General features: G+C 39.0%; 1 protein-coding gene across 2 annotated transcripts in view; it reads right to left on the bottom strand.

Moving 5' to 3' along the window:
- The window catches only part of LOC106053984 (lachesin-like), a 145025-nt gene that overhangs the window by 23998 nt on the left and 106628 nt on the right, over positions 1–14399 (bottom strand). The window contains exons 3-4 of one of the 2 annotated variants that reach the window (XM_056018148.1): positions 3880–4096; positions 1289–1336 (exon numbers count right to left, since the gene is read on the bottom strand). In XM_056018148.1, the coding sequence (XP_055874123.1) occupies positions 1289–1336; positions 3880–4096 (265 nt within the window). The remainder of the gene's footprint in view (positions 1–1288; positions 1337–3879; positions 4097–14399) is intronic. The other variant, XM_056018155.1, reaches the window with a different exon arrangement.

The following is a 14399-nucleotide window of genomic DNA, read 5'->3' as shown; positions in this document are numbered from 1 at the left end:
GTTGTCTGCACGTGTGTTATATAATCAGCTGGGTGGCCGTTTGGTAAACACTTAGGTCTGACGTCTCAATGGTCACGAGCTCAAGCCCTAATGCGCGGCCGTTCCCCCCTCCCCCCGTCATTCTAGGAGAGGCTCGGGCAAGAATTTAATCATCTTCAATTTTGAAGGAACACCTTTAACAAGTAAACAAACAAAAACAGAAGTTGGGAAGAATGAAAACAAAAACAACTTGCAGACATTCTTTCAAAACAAAACAACAACAGTGAATGTTTATAGCCTACGCTTTTCATCAAGCTGTCAATTAGAATCAGAATTAACAAAGTCTCTAATTGCTTATTTACACGATAATGGTGTGAGATTTTAAAAAGTACCATTAATGTTATGTTGAGATGCAGGGGCGGACTGGATGTCAGAATCGGCCCAGGCATTTCTATACAGTACAGTCCATAAATTATGTATATCATACGATGGGCCTCCAATTATAGGCTTATCTGTTCTCAAAATCATAATGTTATTTTTTTTATAATGTATCGAAAACTGTATGCATGTTTTATATCTTTATAAGAAGTATAGGCCTTATGTTGCTTTTTAATAGATATGTATATAGGCCCTAAAAGGATGAAGCCAACTAATAGCACTGTCTATGGATGTAGTCTATTACAATATTTTTGAAAATGTGTTAGATTAAATTAGTATTACACTATAGTCTGTAAAAGATGTTTTTAATAATATATATATATATATGATAATATTATAAAACCTTTATCAATTTAATGCGTGCCATAGTGGCATTCATGAGGCCCTTTAGGCCCATTTGAGTACCGGCCCACCGGGCATTTACCCAAATGCCCATATAGCCAGTCCGCCCCTGTTGAGATGAGTATTTTATTAGGCTGTTTCCATACTTTTTAAGTTATAGCCGAGTGTATCTTATTAGTGTAACGTTTTTTTTAGTCATCTGTCCTGGAGTGTCTCTTAAGTTTGAATGAAATTATATTGTTACGAAATTAATATTGGTCTCTTGTAAAAGACTCCTCCCCCCTTCAACTTTTTTTTTTTTCCTGTCTTGGAAGATCTTCCTCCGCCCTCTGCAGGAAACATCCACGCCTTACATTAAACAAAAAAAAAAGGTCCCCAAACAGTTATTTTAGAATCGTCTGCCCGAGATTTTCTTTACTTTTGGAGATTGTCAAGTTGGACAACTCTTCTCTTCATGGTATCATTTTTTTTTAAAAGAACACTACAAGAACAACAGCAAGAAATCATAGAGCCTCACAGAGTTATTTACCTTGTTTCAAATATTTATCATCTTCTCGCTCAGGTGTCGCCCTGGTAGCTACGTTTGCAGAGGGAAATGGAAAAAAAAAAGGAATAGCAAATGGCAAGATAAAATAATAAAAAAAAATATAGGTCTAAATCAGCGGTTCTCAACCTTTTTAACTCGGCGACCCCTTTTTACAATCCACCAATTTGCCGCGACCCCCCCCCCTCAACACACACACATACAGCAATAGAAGAGTAGACAATAAAAAATCCACATTTTCAATGGTCTTAGGCGACCCCTGGCCAATCGTCAATCGACCCCCAAGGGGGTCGCGACCCACAGGTTGAGAACCCCTGGTCTAGATCTATATGCCTTCAGTTATAATAATGCTTTTAATAGACGACCACAGTTTGGAGTACAGCAGTCAACGTCACCTTAGTCAGGAAAAAAAAATTATTCGTTCAAAGAGACTTAAAATACTGTGAGTTGCAATTTATGTTTAAATGATGCATTGGCCTATTGAGCTCCTAAACAAAAAAAAATCTTTTCCAAAAGAGAATATACGAAAACGGAATGACATTTTTTTTATTTCAATTATTTCTTTCTTACAAAAAGAGGATTAAGAAAGCTTTATATTGATAGACATTTAGTATAGAGACGCACCACAATGACGCGACATTTCATGACGCCACGGTATAGTGGGTTTAAGTTTATATATTTTATTATTAGTCAGTTGGTGTTAGGACTTCGTGGTTATAACTTTGTATTACAGACAGAGACTCGACTGTGACCTTTTCAGTATTATACTTCATTCAAGTATCTAACGGTCTGGACTTAAGTTCTTTAAACTTGTTACATGTGTATTCCCTGTCTCTTAGTAATTTAAACGTATCTAATACACCTGTACAAGAAATCCAGACATCTCCAGAGTAATCTGTCGAAGTCAGACAGCCATACAAAATTACAAGATCAAGGCCTATCGCACTATATATAGGTCTAGAGTAAAGATTAGCGTAGGTCAAGATCTACATTCTACTGTCTGTCTGTTGTATTTATGTGTATTTTTCTGTTGTGAGTCCTAGCAATCACAAGAAATTTCCGTAAGGATTAAATAAAGCAGTCTTAGTCTTACATAAGATGTCCTAATTGTTAGTTTTAAACATTATATTTAACGAGGTGTTTATAATGATGAGACATTCAATGTGTTCTAATATTTAAAAAAAGTGTTTAAAAAAAATCGACACTATAAATTGTGAAAAAGAGGCACATGGAGAGCAAGCATAAAAGAAGGGTCCCGGATTGCAGATGGCTTACACACCAGAAGCAGAAAGAAGGGTCCCGGATTGCAGATGGCTTACACACCAGAAGCAGAAAGAAGGGTCCCGGATTGCAGATGGCTTACACACCAGAATCAGAAAGAAGGGTCCCGGATTGCAGATGGCTTACACACCAGAAGCAGAAAGAAGGGTCCCGGATTGCAGATGGCTTACACACCAGATGCAGAAAGAAGGGTCCCGGATTGCAGATGGCTTACACACCAGATGCACAAAGAAGGGTCCCGGATTGCAGATGGCTTACACACCAGAAGCAGAAAGAAGGACGAAAGTGCTACAGCGCCTGGTGATTTCAGATGCCCAACCTGTGTCCGCAGCTGTGTATCAAGTAATGGCCTCTATAGTCATCCAAAAAGTGGCAAAGGGATAGAGACGGTCTCACGAGACGTAAAATGCGACAGACAGAGACTATTAAACATCTACTTTAGTTACGGTTAGTTTGATATCATAGTTACAATGTACGGGATTACAAGACAGGAGTGCAATGTTATAATATTTCAAAATAGGTTGATGATAAGATAGAACTACTATTCACAGAAATTTTTTTATCATGCACCAGGATAAGGTTATGTTGTGAAATAAGTTATCATACATGAGAATAGGGTTATATTGTGAGAAAGTAATCATAAACCAGGATAGGGTTATAGTGTGAGAAAGTAATCATAAAACAGGATAGGGTTATATTGTGAGAAAGTAATCATAAACCAAATTAGGATTATATTGTGAGAAAGTAATCATAAACCAAATTAGGATTATATTGTGAGAAAGTAATCATAAGCCAGGATAGGATTATATTGTGAGAAAGTAATCATAAACCAAATTATGATTATATTGTGAGAAAGTAATCATAAGCCAGGATAGGGTTACATTGTGAAATTCGGTTCTATTAGGATAGCAGATCATAAATATGGAATTTATAAGCAATCATTGTTTCTATTCGTTTATTATCACGAATTCGTATAAATAAATATAGAAAATGAAAGTGAAATAGCTTTCATATTGAGGTTGAAAGAGGAAGCCATTGTGTATTCTGGTAGAATGCACTAGGCATAAAGAGTGGATTCTTTTTTATTTTAATTAATATAAGTTGTTTGTTTTTTTTGGTGACTAAAGATTTGAATGTAATATGTTTATTCTTATTATTTTTTGACAATATCTTTGAAAGACAATGACAAGAGAAACTCAAATGTTTAAATATTTGCCAAAAAATATTTTCAAAGTTGAATTTTAATGTAAATATCTACGTGGGACTATACACGAGAACCGGGGTTGGCCACTTACCACCATCCTCCACGCGCAGGAGCACGTGGTAGATCAGCTTCTTCTTGCTGCTGATCTGACACTCGTACACGCCTGCGTCACTGTCTCTGACGTCATAGATGATCAGCCGCCATTCCTTGTCGTCTGGGCTGTTCCGTGCCGCGTACCGGGACGCACCGACGTAGACGTCTGACCCAATGGTCAAGGGATTTGGGTCAGACGCTCTCCGCCATATGACCTGGACAAAAAATAAAGTTGGAAGAGTGTTCAAATCTCAGAGGAGTTTCTTCGTAAAGCTTCTTAGTCTACAGAGTGCTTTTTGTCGACAGGTTCAAAGTGCCGGACTTAAGTTAAATCTAGTGGTGAAAGTGTAGTTCGGGAATGCCCAAACTAAGGTTTGCAGGCCACTTCCGGCCCGTGACTCCATCCATCCATCCATCCATGCATCCATCCATGCATCCATCCATGCATCCATCCAACCATCCATGAATCCATTCGTCCATCCATTCAACCATCCAATCCATTCATCCATCCATCCATTCATTCATCCAACCATCCATCCATCCATGCATACATCCATTCATCCATCCAACCATCCATCCATCCTTCCATCCATGGCTGCCTGGTCTTGCGGTTTGCTCGCTGGACTGTCGTTCGGATTTATCGAGGGTTCAAACCCTTCCCGCTCCCATCCCCCGTCGTCCTGCGGGAGGTTTGGACTAGGAAGTAAACTATCTTCAACTCTGAAGGAACATCCGAAACGTAAAACATTTTACAAACAAAACATCCATCCATCCATCCATTCATCCATCCATTCATTCAACCATCCATTCATCCATCTATTCATTCATCCATCCATTCATCCATTCATCCATTCATTCATCCATTCATTCATCCATCCATCCATTCAACCATCCATCCATCCATTCATTCATCCATCCAACCATTCATCCATCCATCCATCCATAAATCCAACCATCAATCCATCCATCCATCCATACATCCACCCAACCATCCATTCCAGTTGCGCTACAGCCCATGTAGAAGTCAGGCCTGCTTCAACACATCCTTCTATTCAGATCTCTCTTGAGATTTTCGTCTCCAGGTCAGAACTTTAAGTTGTTGTAGATCCGCCTGTACATCGTCAATACATCGTATGTGCGGTCTCAATGCTGCCCTGCTCACCATGTATAATAAAGCGGCAAACGTTCAGTTCCATTGAAGTCCGACGAACTTCTGCAGGACCATAGGCAAAGTGAATTTGGGGGCGCCCAAAGGAAATTTAAAAATAAACTGCGAAAAAAATATAAAATGAAGCAATTTGTTAAAAGCCTAGTGTACTACAATAAAAACATTGAGAAAAAGTTTCGCTGTTTTTTAAATGGTTTCGAGCCCTCGAAGGCCCAGGCTGCCTTGTCTTTCTCTGCCTAAGGCCGGCCTGTAATGTTGTGATGCAGGCCATGACATTCGTGTGCGAAGTTTCTAAAAAAGTTATGCTTGTTTAGTTTATAGACAAACGGGGATATAGCCATCTCTTGACGGCTGTAGTTAAAGTAGTTCTCAGTCAAACAAGGACAAAGAAGATTTACTATGGCTTCTTTCAGTCGCCAAACGACTATGGTCGGAACGATATTGCCATCACACCAGTCCTTCCCCCCCCCCATATGCAGCTGACCAATCTAGAGGAACGCAAGTGCCTATACAGTTTTGGATCAGCAGCCAGGTGGTAAAAATGTTTGTTTTACATGTTTCGGATGTTCCTTCAGAGATAAAGATAATTACTTCCTAGTCCCAAACCTCCCGCAGGACGACGGGGGATGGGAGCGGGCAGGGTTTGAACCCTGGACCATCGATAAATCTGAACGACAGTCCAGCGCGCAAACCGCACGACCAGGCAGCCATCCGTGTGTGTTGCAGGCTGGCTAAAGGGTTGACTCCTGAAGCCTTTCCCAAGTTTGGGTATATCTGCATTGCAGCATATAGTTTGAACTTAGAGTTTTCCTTCTCCTAAGTGGGTAGCCAGCCAACGCTAAGGATCCCCTCCCGCCCGAAGCTTAACTGGTTAATGCACAGTTACTCGCCTTGCCCCTTCTTCGATGGGGATAAACGTTTCCGCAAGGCCCAATGTCTGAGCCAGACAGGAGTTGCGTTGGTTGTCATCATCTATTCTCCTAGCTATTCACTTACATTGATAGAGGAAACATAACAACAAATTGTTGTTGTCGTTTTGGAGGGTAGGGTGATGGATAATAGTGAGATCTGGGTTTAGCATTGATCAAATTATCGCTTACACAAACACACTCCGAAATTTTGGATTCTCCCCACCCCAACACACGAAATAGAGGGCGCATGGAGACCAATATTTGATAGTATTAATCGGAGGGGCCTACGCAGAATAATGTTGATAAAAAACATTCTATAAAAGCACTAGCCTGTCACTACTCAGCCTGCTTAAAGATGCGTATTTCATTTTGATAGTTTTGAACGCATAATTTAAAATATCACTTGCAGGTGATCCATGAATCTTAAAATATACATTTGTATTGGCTAGACTCAGCACTTTTGCAGGCGGTGGCAAACACACCATTGTGTTATAAAATATATCTAATAAGACAATCACTTTAGTTCCAACGAATCAATTTACGTAAAGGCTATGTCCATTTACAATACAAAATACATCTAATAATTACATTTAAATGTCTTTCTCCATGTCTCTGTCGGTCTGTCTGTCTGTCTGTCTCTCTCTACTGAGATTCGATAACACAAACTAAAAACGCTAAATACCTAGGTGTTAAAATAAATGAAAAACTGTCAGGAATCCCCATATTGATGAAACTATCAAAAAATCAAACAAAGCATTAGGGTTTATTAAAAGAAATTTCTATAAATCTAATAAGAATATAAAACTATAATGTTATTTAACCTTGGTTAGGCCAATAATAGAATATGCATCCTCTGTTTGGGACCCCTCAACTCAAGAAAACATTAAGAAACTGGAACAGACACAAAATAGAGCAGTGAGATTAAAAAAAAAGGAATATTCACAATTGACTAGAGTAACACCTTTAGTTAAATCACTAAATTTAGAAAGCCTTCAGGACAGAAGGCTCAAAAGTAAAGTAGCAATTATACATAAAACACTGAACCATAATCTTCCAATACAAAAACAAAATTTAATAAAATACTCTGAAAGACACAAAGATAAAGGCACATTACTCTTCCCATATGCTAGGACAAATTTGTACAAATGCTCATTCTTCCCTAGTGCTATTAGAGCATGGAATGGGTTGCCTGAGCTAGCCAGGAAAACCTGTGACTTGGCGGAATTTAAGTCATTGGTTAATATGCATGACTGAATGCATGACGCGTAGGACGTAATCATCTTCTTTTTTGAAGTAACGTCTGTATTATATAAGAAAAGATAAGATATATATCCATTCTCCATCCATTAACATTGAACTAACTTCCTCTATTCTTTCATACAAAGACTCACACGATTCTTTCTACCTATCACTTGTCCAACACAGTTTCCTCCCTTTATTATCTACTAGTATATGGTCACTATGAGAACAAATATAATTTGTGGGCAAGTCTAAGGTACAGCACTGTCAGATAGTATAGTCGTAAAACAGGTTGACTATACATCATCAGTAGAGATCGGCCCACACCTCGGTATCGTCGCCAGGACAAGGAGAGTCGTTTTACTTACCCGGAGGACGTATTAACAACATGTTAGGGAGGGAGAGAGATAATGAGAGAGAGAGAGAGAGACAGACAGACAGACAGACAGACTGAGTTCCGAGATTGAGAAAGGGAATAATAGTAAACATTAATGCAAGAGTAAGAGTGTGTGAGAGAGAGAGACAGACAGACAGACAGACAGACAGACTGAGTTCCGAGATTGAGAAAGGGAATAATAGTAAACATTAATGCAAGAGTAAGAGTGTGTGTGAGAGAGAGAGAGAGAGACAGACAGACAGACAGACTGAGTTCCGAGATTGAGAAAGGGAATAATAGTAAACATTAATGCAAGAGTAAGAGTGTGTGAGAGAGAGAGACAGACAGACAGACAGACAGACAGACTGAGTTCCGAGATTGAGAAAGGGAATAATAGTAAACATTAATGCAAGAGTAAGAGTGTGTGAGAGAGAGAGAGAGACAGACAGACAGACAGACAGACTGAGTTCCGAGATTGAGAAAGGGAATAATAGTAAACATTAATGCAAGAGTAAGAGTGTGTGAGAGAGAGAGACAGACAGACAGACAGACAGACAGACTGAGTTCCGAGATTGAGAAAGGGAATAATAGTAAACATTAATGCAAGAGTAAGAGTGTGTGAGAGAGAGAGAGAGAGAGACAGACAGACAGACAGACTGAGTTCCGGAGATTGAGAAAGGGAATAATAGTAAACATTAATGCAAGAGTAAGAGTGTGTGTGAGAGAGAGAGAGAGAGACAGACAGACAGACAGACTGAGTTCCGAGATTGAGAAAGGGAATAATAGTAAACATTAATGCAAGAGTAAGAGTGTGTGAGAGAGAGAGAGAGAGAGACAGACAGACAGACAGACTGAGTTCCGGAGATTGAGAAAGGGAATAATAGTAAACATTAATGCAAGAGTAAGAGTGTGTGTGAGAGAGAGAGAGAGATAGAAGGAGAAAAAGAAATAGTGATATATATATTTAAAGATAGATAGAGAGAGAGAGAGAGAGAGAAATGAGGAAGCGAGGGAGAGTGGCGTAACAAAGAAATAAGGAGGTGAGGCGTGACTGAGTGTATGTGTGTGTGAGGGAGAGAGAGAGAGAGAGAGAATGAGATAAACAGTGACAGAGTTACGGGAGAGAGTGAGAGGGAAAAAGAGAGTGGTAGAGAATTTATTTGCGAGATATGTACAGAAATCGAGAAAGATAAAAAAAAAAAAGAGGCAGAGCCAAAAAGAGGATAACAGAAAAAGTGAGAAAACTTCATTGGGAGCAAAAGAGGAATATTACAATACATTTTTTTCATGTATACGTTAATTACTCATTATGAAAGCCCCTCTCTCCCCCCCCCCCCGCCCCCATTTACATCATTTAAAACGTTTTGTTTTTGTTTGAGTTTTCTCAAAGTTGGAGATTCGGATTTTCTAACGCAGTGTAACGTCAACAGTTCACGCGCTAGCGGCCCCCACCACCTCACCTCCTCAGGCAGATCAACAAACAGACACTTATCCAACATGGCAAGAGCGAGATGAAGTTACTCTTGTTTGTTTTCTTGCTCATTCTGACTGACTACAAGCCTCCCACAACAATTGTTGATGCACCCTCCCATCCACTCTACACCGACCCCCAACCACATCTACCACCCCACAAACCCCCACCATCTCTCTCTCTCTTCTCTCCCATCTCTATGTAGATTTCCCTGCTCTGACGTCACCATAACTCCTGGGCCTTGGCATCAACGCCGGCAGACTTTTATCCCGTCCAGAAAGGCAGAAGATAAAACGATACAATAAAACGGTCTGTCATAAAGGGGCTCAAATCGGAACGGTCAAGTGGTCAGCTGGGGCGAACAATGAGGAATATGTTCCATTTTCTCCTCACCGCTAGCTAGCAATTCATCCCACTTAGAAAATGAATAAGCAGAAATTGGGGATTTTCTTCTGAGCCAAACTTGAGGGGCAATCGAATTGGAACTTAAGATTGAATTTCAACAGCTACAGTTCTTTTATCCCTTGATCTCGAATATAGCGATGTGGCTATAAGTTAATACAACTTGATTTGGAATATGCATGTGGATATACACCAAGTGGCTGTACTGTAAGTTTTAACATAAAAGCAATCGTTAAGTGGGTTCAAAGTCGCCAGAAACGCCGAAAGTGTAATCCGGAATTAACTTTTTTAAGACCCTGTCAGACTTTCCGTTTAATAAAGCACTGCTGGGAAGGCCACTCCTGGGACCAAAGCCTTGAATGGGATATTTGATGCGGAGGAAAATTGGAAACGATTGTTTGGATTAACCCTGAAACTCTAGACATGCTGTTAACAATGTACATACCCATAGAGCCTTAGAATGAAGTACCTAGTAATGTAAACAGATCTATCGCGTGTAATTTTGTAAGTATTCACAGTTAATTCTTACAATATGAATTTAAAAAATCTCAAAAGTTTTAAAGTTAGACATTCTTCCCTGCTTTAAATTTAAAAGAAAGATTATTAGCCCAAGTCCAAACATCGGGCTTGTTGGAAAGAGCTAACATAGGGCTTGTTGGAAAGAGCTAACATCGGGCTTGTTGGAAAGAGCTAACACAGGGCTTGTTGGAAAGAGCTAACACAGGGCTTGTTGGAAAGAGCTAACATCGGGCGAGGTTCAAAAATCGGGACCCTCGTGCCGACAGTCCGAAGTGCAGATCGCTCAGCCTAACTTGATTATAATTCAAATATTTAATATAATAGTCCAATTACATACTTAAAAAACAGACAATACTTTCATATTCTAATTATTTAACTCAAATATTTATCTCAAATACTTATACAAAACACTTATCTTAAGCGCTTATCTGAAAGACTACATTGAACGCTTACTATTAACACATATCTTTAGCACAATTCTTAAACACTCATCAAAAAATAAATATTTTCTTTCAAGGACTAATTAGCTCCCCATTTCCCAGAGTGTGTCAGTGTGTGTGTGTGTTGTTTTTACAAGTCTAAAGTGTTTTTCTGACAAGACAATCCTATTCCCCAAAACCCTGATCGCCTCACCCCTCCTCTTGAAGCACTCACTCTCCCGCCCCCCCTCCCTTTTTTTTTTTCTATCTTCCAAAATCTGTCCCAAGTTAGTTGTTAAAAATTCATGGCTCAGGCGACGAGCTTATAGAAAATGGCGAGGACCTGTCATGTGCATATTGTATTGAGAAGGGAGGGGGTGATGGGGGGGGGGGTACTGATACACTAAACATTGACACGAGAAACACGGTGCTGCCAACAGGGGCAACAGGTACCAAGCTTCTGGAAGGTTCTGGAACCAGATCAACATCAGAACAAAAAAAAAAAAAAACTCTGTAAAAGTGTTTCAGTAAGTAAGCGAAGTGATGTACTTACAATTAATAGAGGGAGGAGAGAGAGAGAAAAAAAAAAGAGGGGGGAAGAGGAGAGGGAAAGAGGAAAGAGAAAGGAAGGAAAGTAAAATAAAAAGCGATAGAGAGAGAGAAAGAAAGAAAAAGAGGAAAGAGATTGAGAATTATAGGGAACAAAATTTTAAAAGAAGAAATAGAGAGAGTTGCAGAGAGAGTCAGAGAGAGAGAGAGAGAAGAAAAAGATACGGACAAAGAAAGAAAAAAGAGAGTAAAGACAAAGAGACAGAAGTAGAAAAGAAAGATAGAGAGACTGGGGAAAGAGATAGTCAGGGAAGAGATAAAAAGCAAAAAAAAAAAAGAAAAATAGAAAAGAAAATTGAAAGATTGAAAGAGAGGAGAGAGAGAGAGAGAAAAGTGAAAGAGAAACAAAAGAGATAGAGACGGGAAAAAAGTTAGAAGAAAGTGAACGAAGACTAAAGAAACATTCAAAACTTGAACTGTTTATATCAATCTTGCAGAGGCGTCACTAGGGTAGGTGTCACCAGGTGCGGATCCCTTCAAATAAACTTTCCCCAAAAATGTGTAATGTGTTTTTGTTGTTTACATCTTGGTGTCGCCATTGATGAGTCTGATCAGTTCCGCCCCCCCCCCCCCCTCACGCTCTTTGTCTATCTGTTCAAATGCCGGTAGGGGTTCCATATTATGACAACATTTAATTGGCTGTCAGTGGGTAATGTGCACTGCCCCCCCCCCCTCTCTTCTTTTGCTGGAGGTATTATTTTTTCTATACTTGCGAAGATTAAGGTTTGGACTTGCCCTACATGTTAAATTGTCTTGGTTTTTAGCAGGAGACAAATATACTCTATATAACAAATAGAGCATATTAAGTTGTGATATCGGAAGAAAGATTGATGACAGGAGACCAGATAAGATTCTTGTTACCTGTATGATGAGAACTTTTATAGTAATACTTCTTTTACAATGTGGCCAAATAAGTAGATCACAGATAGGACTGCGTAGATAAGAAATACTGCACTCCATAATAATAATCGGATTCGAAGACAATGACTTTAATCAAGCAGTGGAATAATTAAATCTAGAACAATCCGTCATCAGAATGTAAGCGGAGCGTTCTGCTCCATCTTATAGAGAAACCTAATGTTAGATTTAACCAACAAAGTGTTATTGTTTGGGGGAAATGTATATATCATTTTATATAATAAAATTGTGGTCGCTCATTTATGAATAAAAGTTAATGCTTGTAACAGCGTTTCTCAGACTGTGATGCTTACATAGATCTTTTTTTGTTTTGTTGTTATGCTCCATCTAGGTGGGCGGAGCCAACCGTTATACTCTTGAACCCGGGCCCGTGAAGACCTCGCTCCAATTAAACAATTTTAATTTGGTTTTCCCACAAAGCGCAATCGCCACGAAGGCAGTCAAAGTTACAAGCGCAGAAACTATACATTCCAATAACACGGCTTAAGCAGTGGCGTCATAAGGGTCGGTGTCACCCGGTGCGGTAAGCTCTGGGTGTAAACCCCCCCCCCCCTCCAAGAAAATTATAAAAATAAACAAACAAAATCTTGTTTATTTTGTTTCTTTTTCTTGAAAAATAAAACTGTAAACTAATTAATTGATTGGTTACACACGAAAATGGTTTTCGATTCTATCTTAAAATGTCATTGTTTTTTTTTTTTTTACATTTTACAAATAGTTATTGCGTAGATTAAAATGTAACATTATTGAATTTAGAAACAATGAATTGAACATATTTTTTTTATTAGAGTTTACTTAAGAGCTCCCCGTGGAAAATGTTTTACATTATAATAGTCAATACATAGTGTTTCTCAGTTGCTTCCGAAAAGGCAAATCAAGAACTTAACAAGTTTACGTCCTGCGATTCATCGTCGAGATAAATCTGGAATACCAACAAAGATGTTCATCAGTTTTGTAGATTAAAAAAAAAAAAAGTGTTTGAAAGGGTCTATCGAAATCACTCTGGAAAATACCAAGAGAATAAGGCGTCTCACAACAAAAAGATTGATGACAAGAGACCAGTATGATCAGAACTTTTATAGTTACCATTCTTTTACAATTATTATTACTGGATTTACTAGTATTCACTAACTCTAGGACTAGATCTAGTTAGATCTAGATGAGATCTAACTTACGGATGTAGAACCTAGTCAGCAATTCGGCCATTGGGCAGACTGGGCTCTATAGATTCGGTCGGCAGCCAGTCTAGGAGACGGAAACTCTGATACAACACCTACGGCTATCTGTGGTTCACAGCTGTGAACTGCATTTAGCTAAAAGAGTCATGGGCGTAGCCAGGGGGGGGGGTGTTGAACCCGAACCCCCCCCCCCCTTTATGAAATGAAATCCCCCCACACACACACACAGTGGTGGCGGAGTTTTGCTTGAATTTTGTTTAATTTAGGTGAAATTTTATTACTAAACAATCACTTGCCCTAGCACAGACAAGGGTGTTTTGAGTTTAAAACCCCCTACCAGCGGGTTTTGAGTTTGAAACCCCCTACCAGCGGGTTTTGAGTTTGAAACCCCCTACCAGGGGGTTTTGAGGGGTTTTGATTTTGAAACCCCATACCAGGGGGTTTTAAGTTTAAAACCCCCTACCAAGGGGTTTTGCATTTAAATCCCCCTCTTCTATTAAACAACAAATAATACAAACGACAATCCCCAAATTCCAAGAGCACATCTAAGGAAGATTTTGATTTTAAACACCTCTCCAAAATTTACGATAAATCCCTCTTCAATATAAAAAAGCAAATTACACACTCAAAATTATATGAGCGTAGCCAAAGGGGTTTTGAGTTTAAACCCTTCTTCAGCTGGGTTTGAAGCTAAAAATACCTCTTCAATATAAAAAAAAAGCAAATTACGCACTCAAAATTTTAGTTTAAACCCCCCGCCAGCGGGATTTGAAGCTAAAAAAAATCTTCAAAATAAAAAAAAACAAAATTGCAATCAAAATGCTATGAGCGTAGCCAAGCCTATTGGGTGTTTTAGTTTAAATTTCCCTTCAGAGGGGTTTGATGTGAAAAATACCTATTTAATATAAAAAAAAAAGCAAATTACGCACTAAAATTCTTTGAGCGTAGCCAAGCCAATGAGGGGGGGGGGGGTTGAGTTTCAACCCCTCTCCTCCAGATGGCTTTTTTAAAAGTTTAAAACCCCTCAAGATAGTTTTGAGTTTAAAATCCCCCTACAGAGCGTTTTAAGGTTGAAAGCCTTTCTCTTCAATATTATTTCTAAAGAAAACTACAGTCACCAAATTATATGACCGTAGCTAAATGTGGTTATGAATAAAACAAAAACAAAAAAAAAAAACTCTAGATATATTTTTAGTTTAACCCCGGGAAATCTGTTTTAAGTTTTAAAATGGTTTAATTTAATAATTTATACACCTTGAATTATAGCGGGCCCTACGACAGTGCGGCCTAAGGCCGGCCCTGCAAAAT

This window comes from Biomphalaria glabrata, chromosome 1 (genome assembly GCF_947242115.1).
Source record: "Biomphalaria glabrata chromosome 1, xgBioGlab47.1, whole genome shotgun sequence".
Taxonomy (NCBI): Eukaryota; Metazoa; Mollusca; class Gastropoda; family Planorbidae; genus Biomphalaria; species Biomphalaria glabrata.
This window is presented reverse-complemented; position numbering and strand designations above follow the sequence as displayed.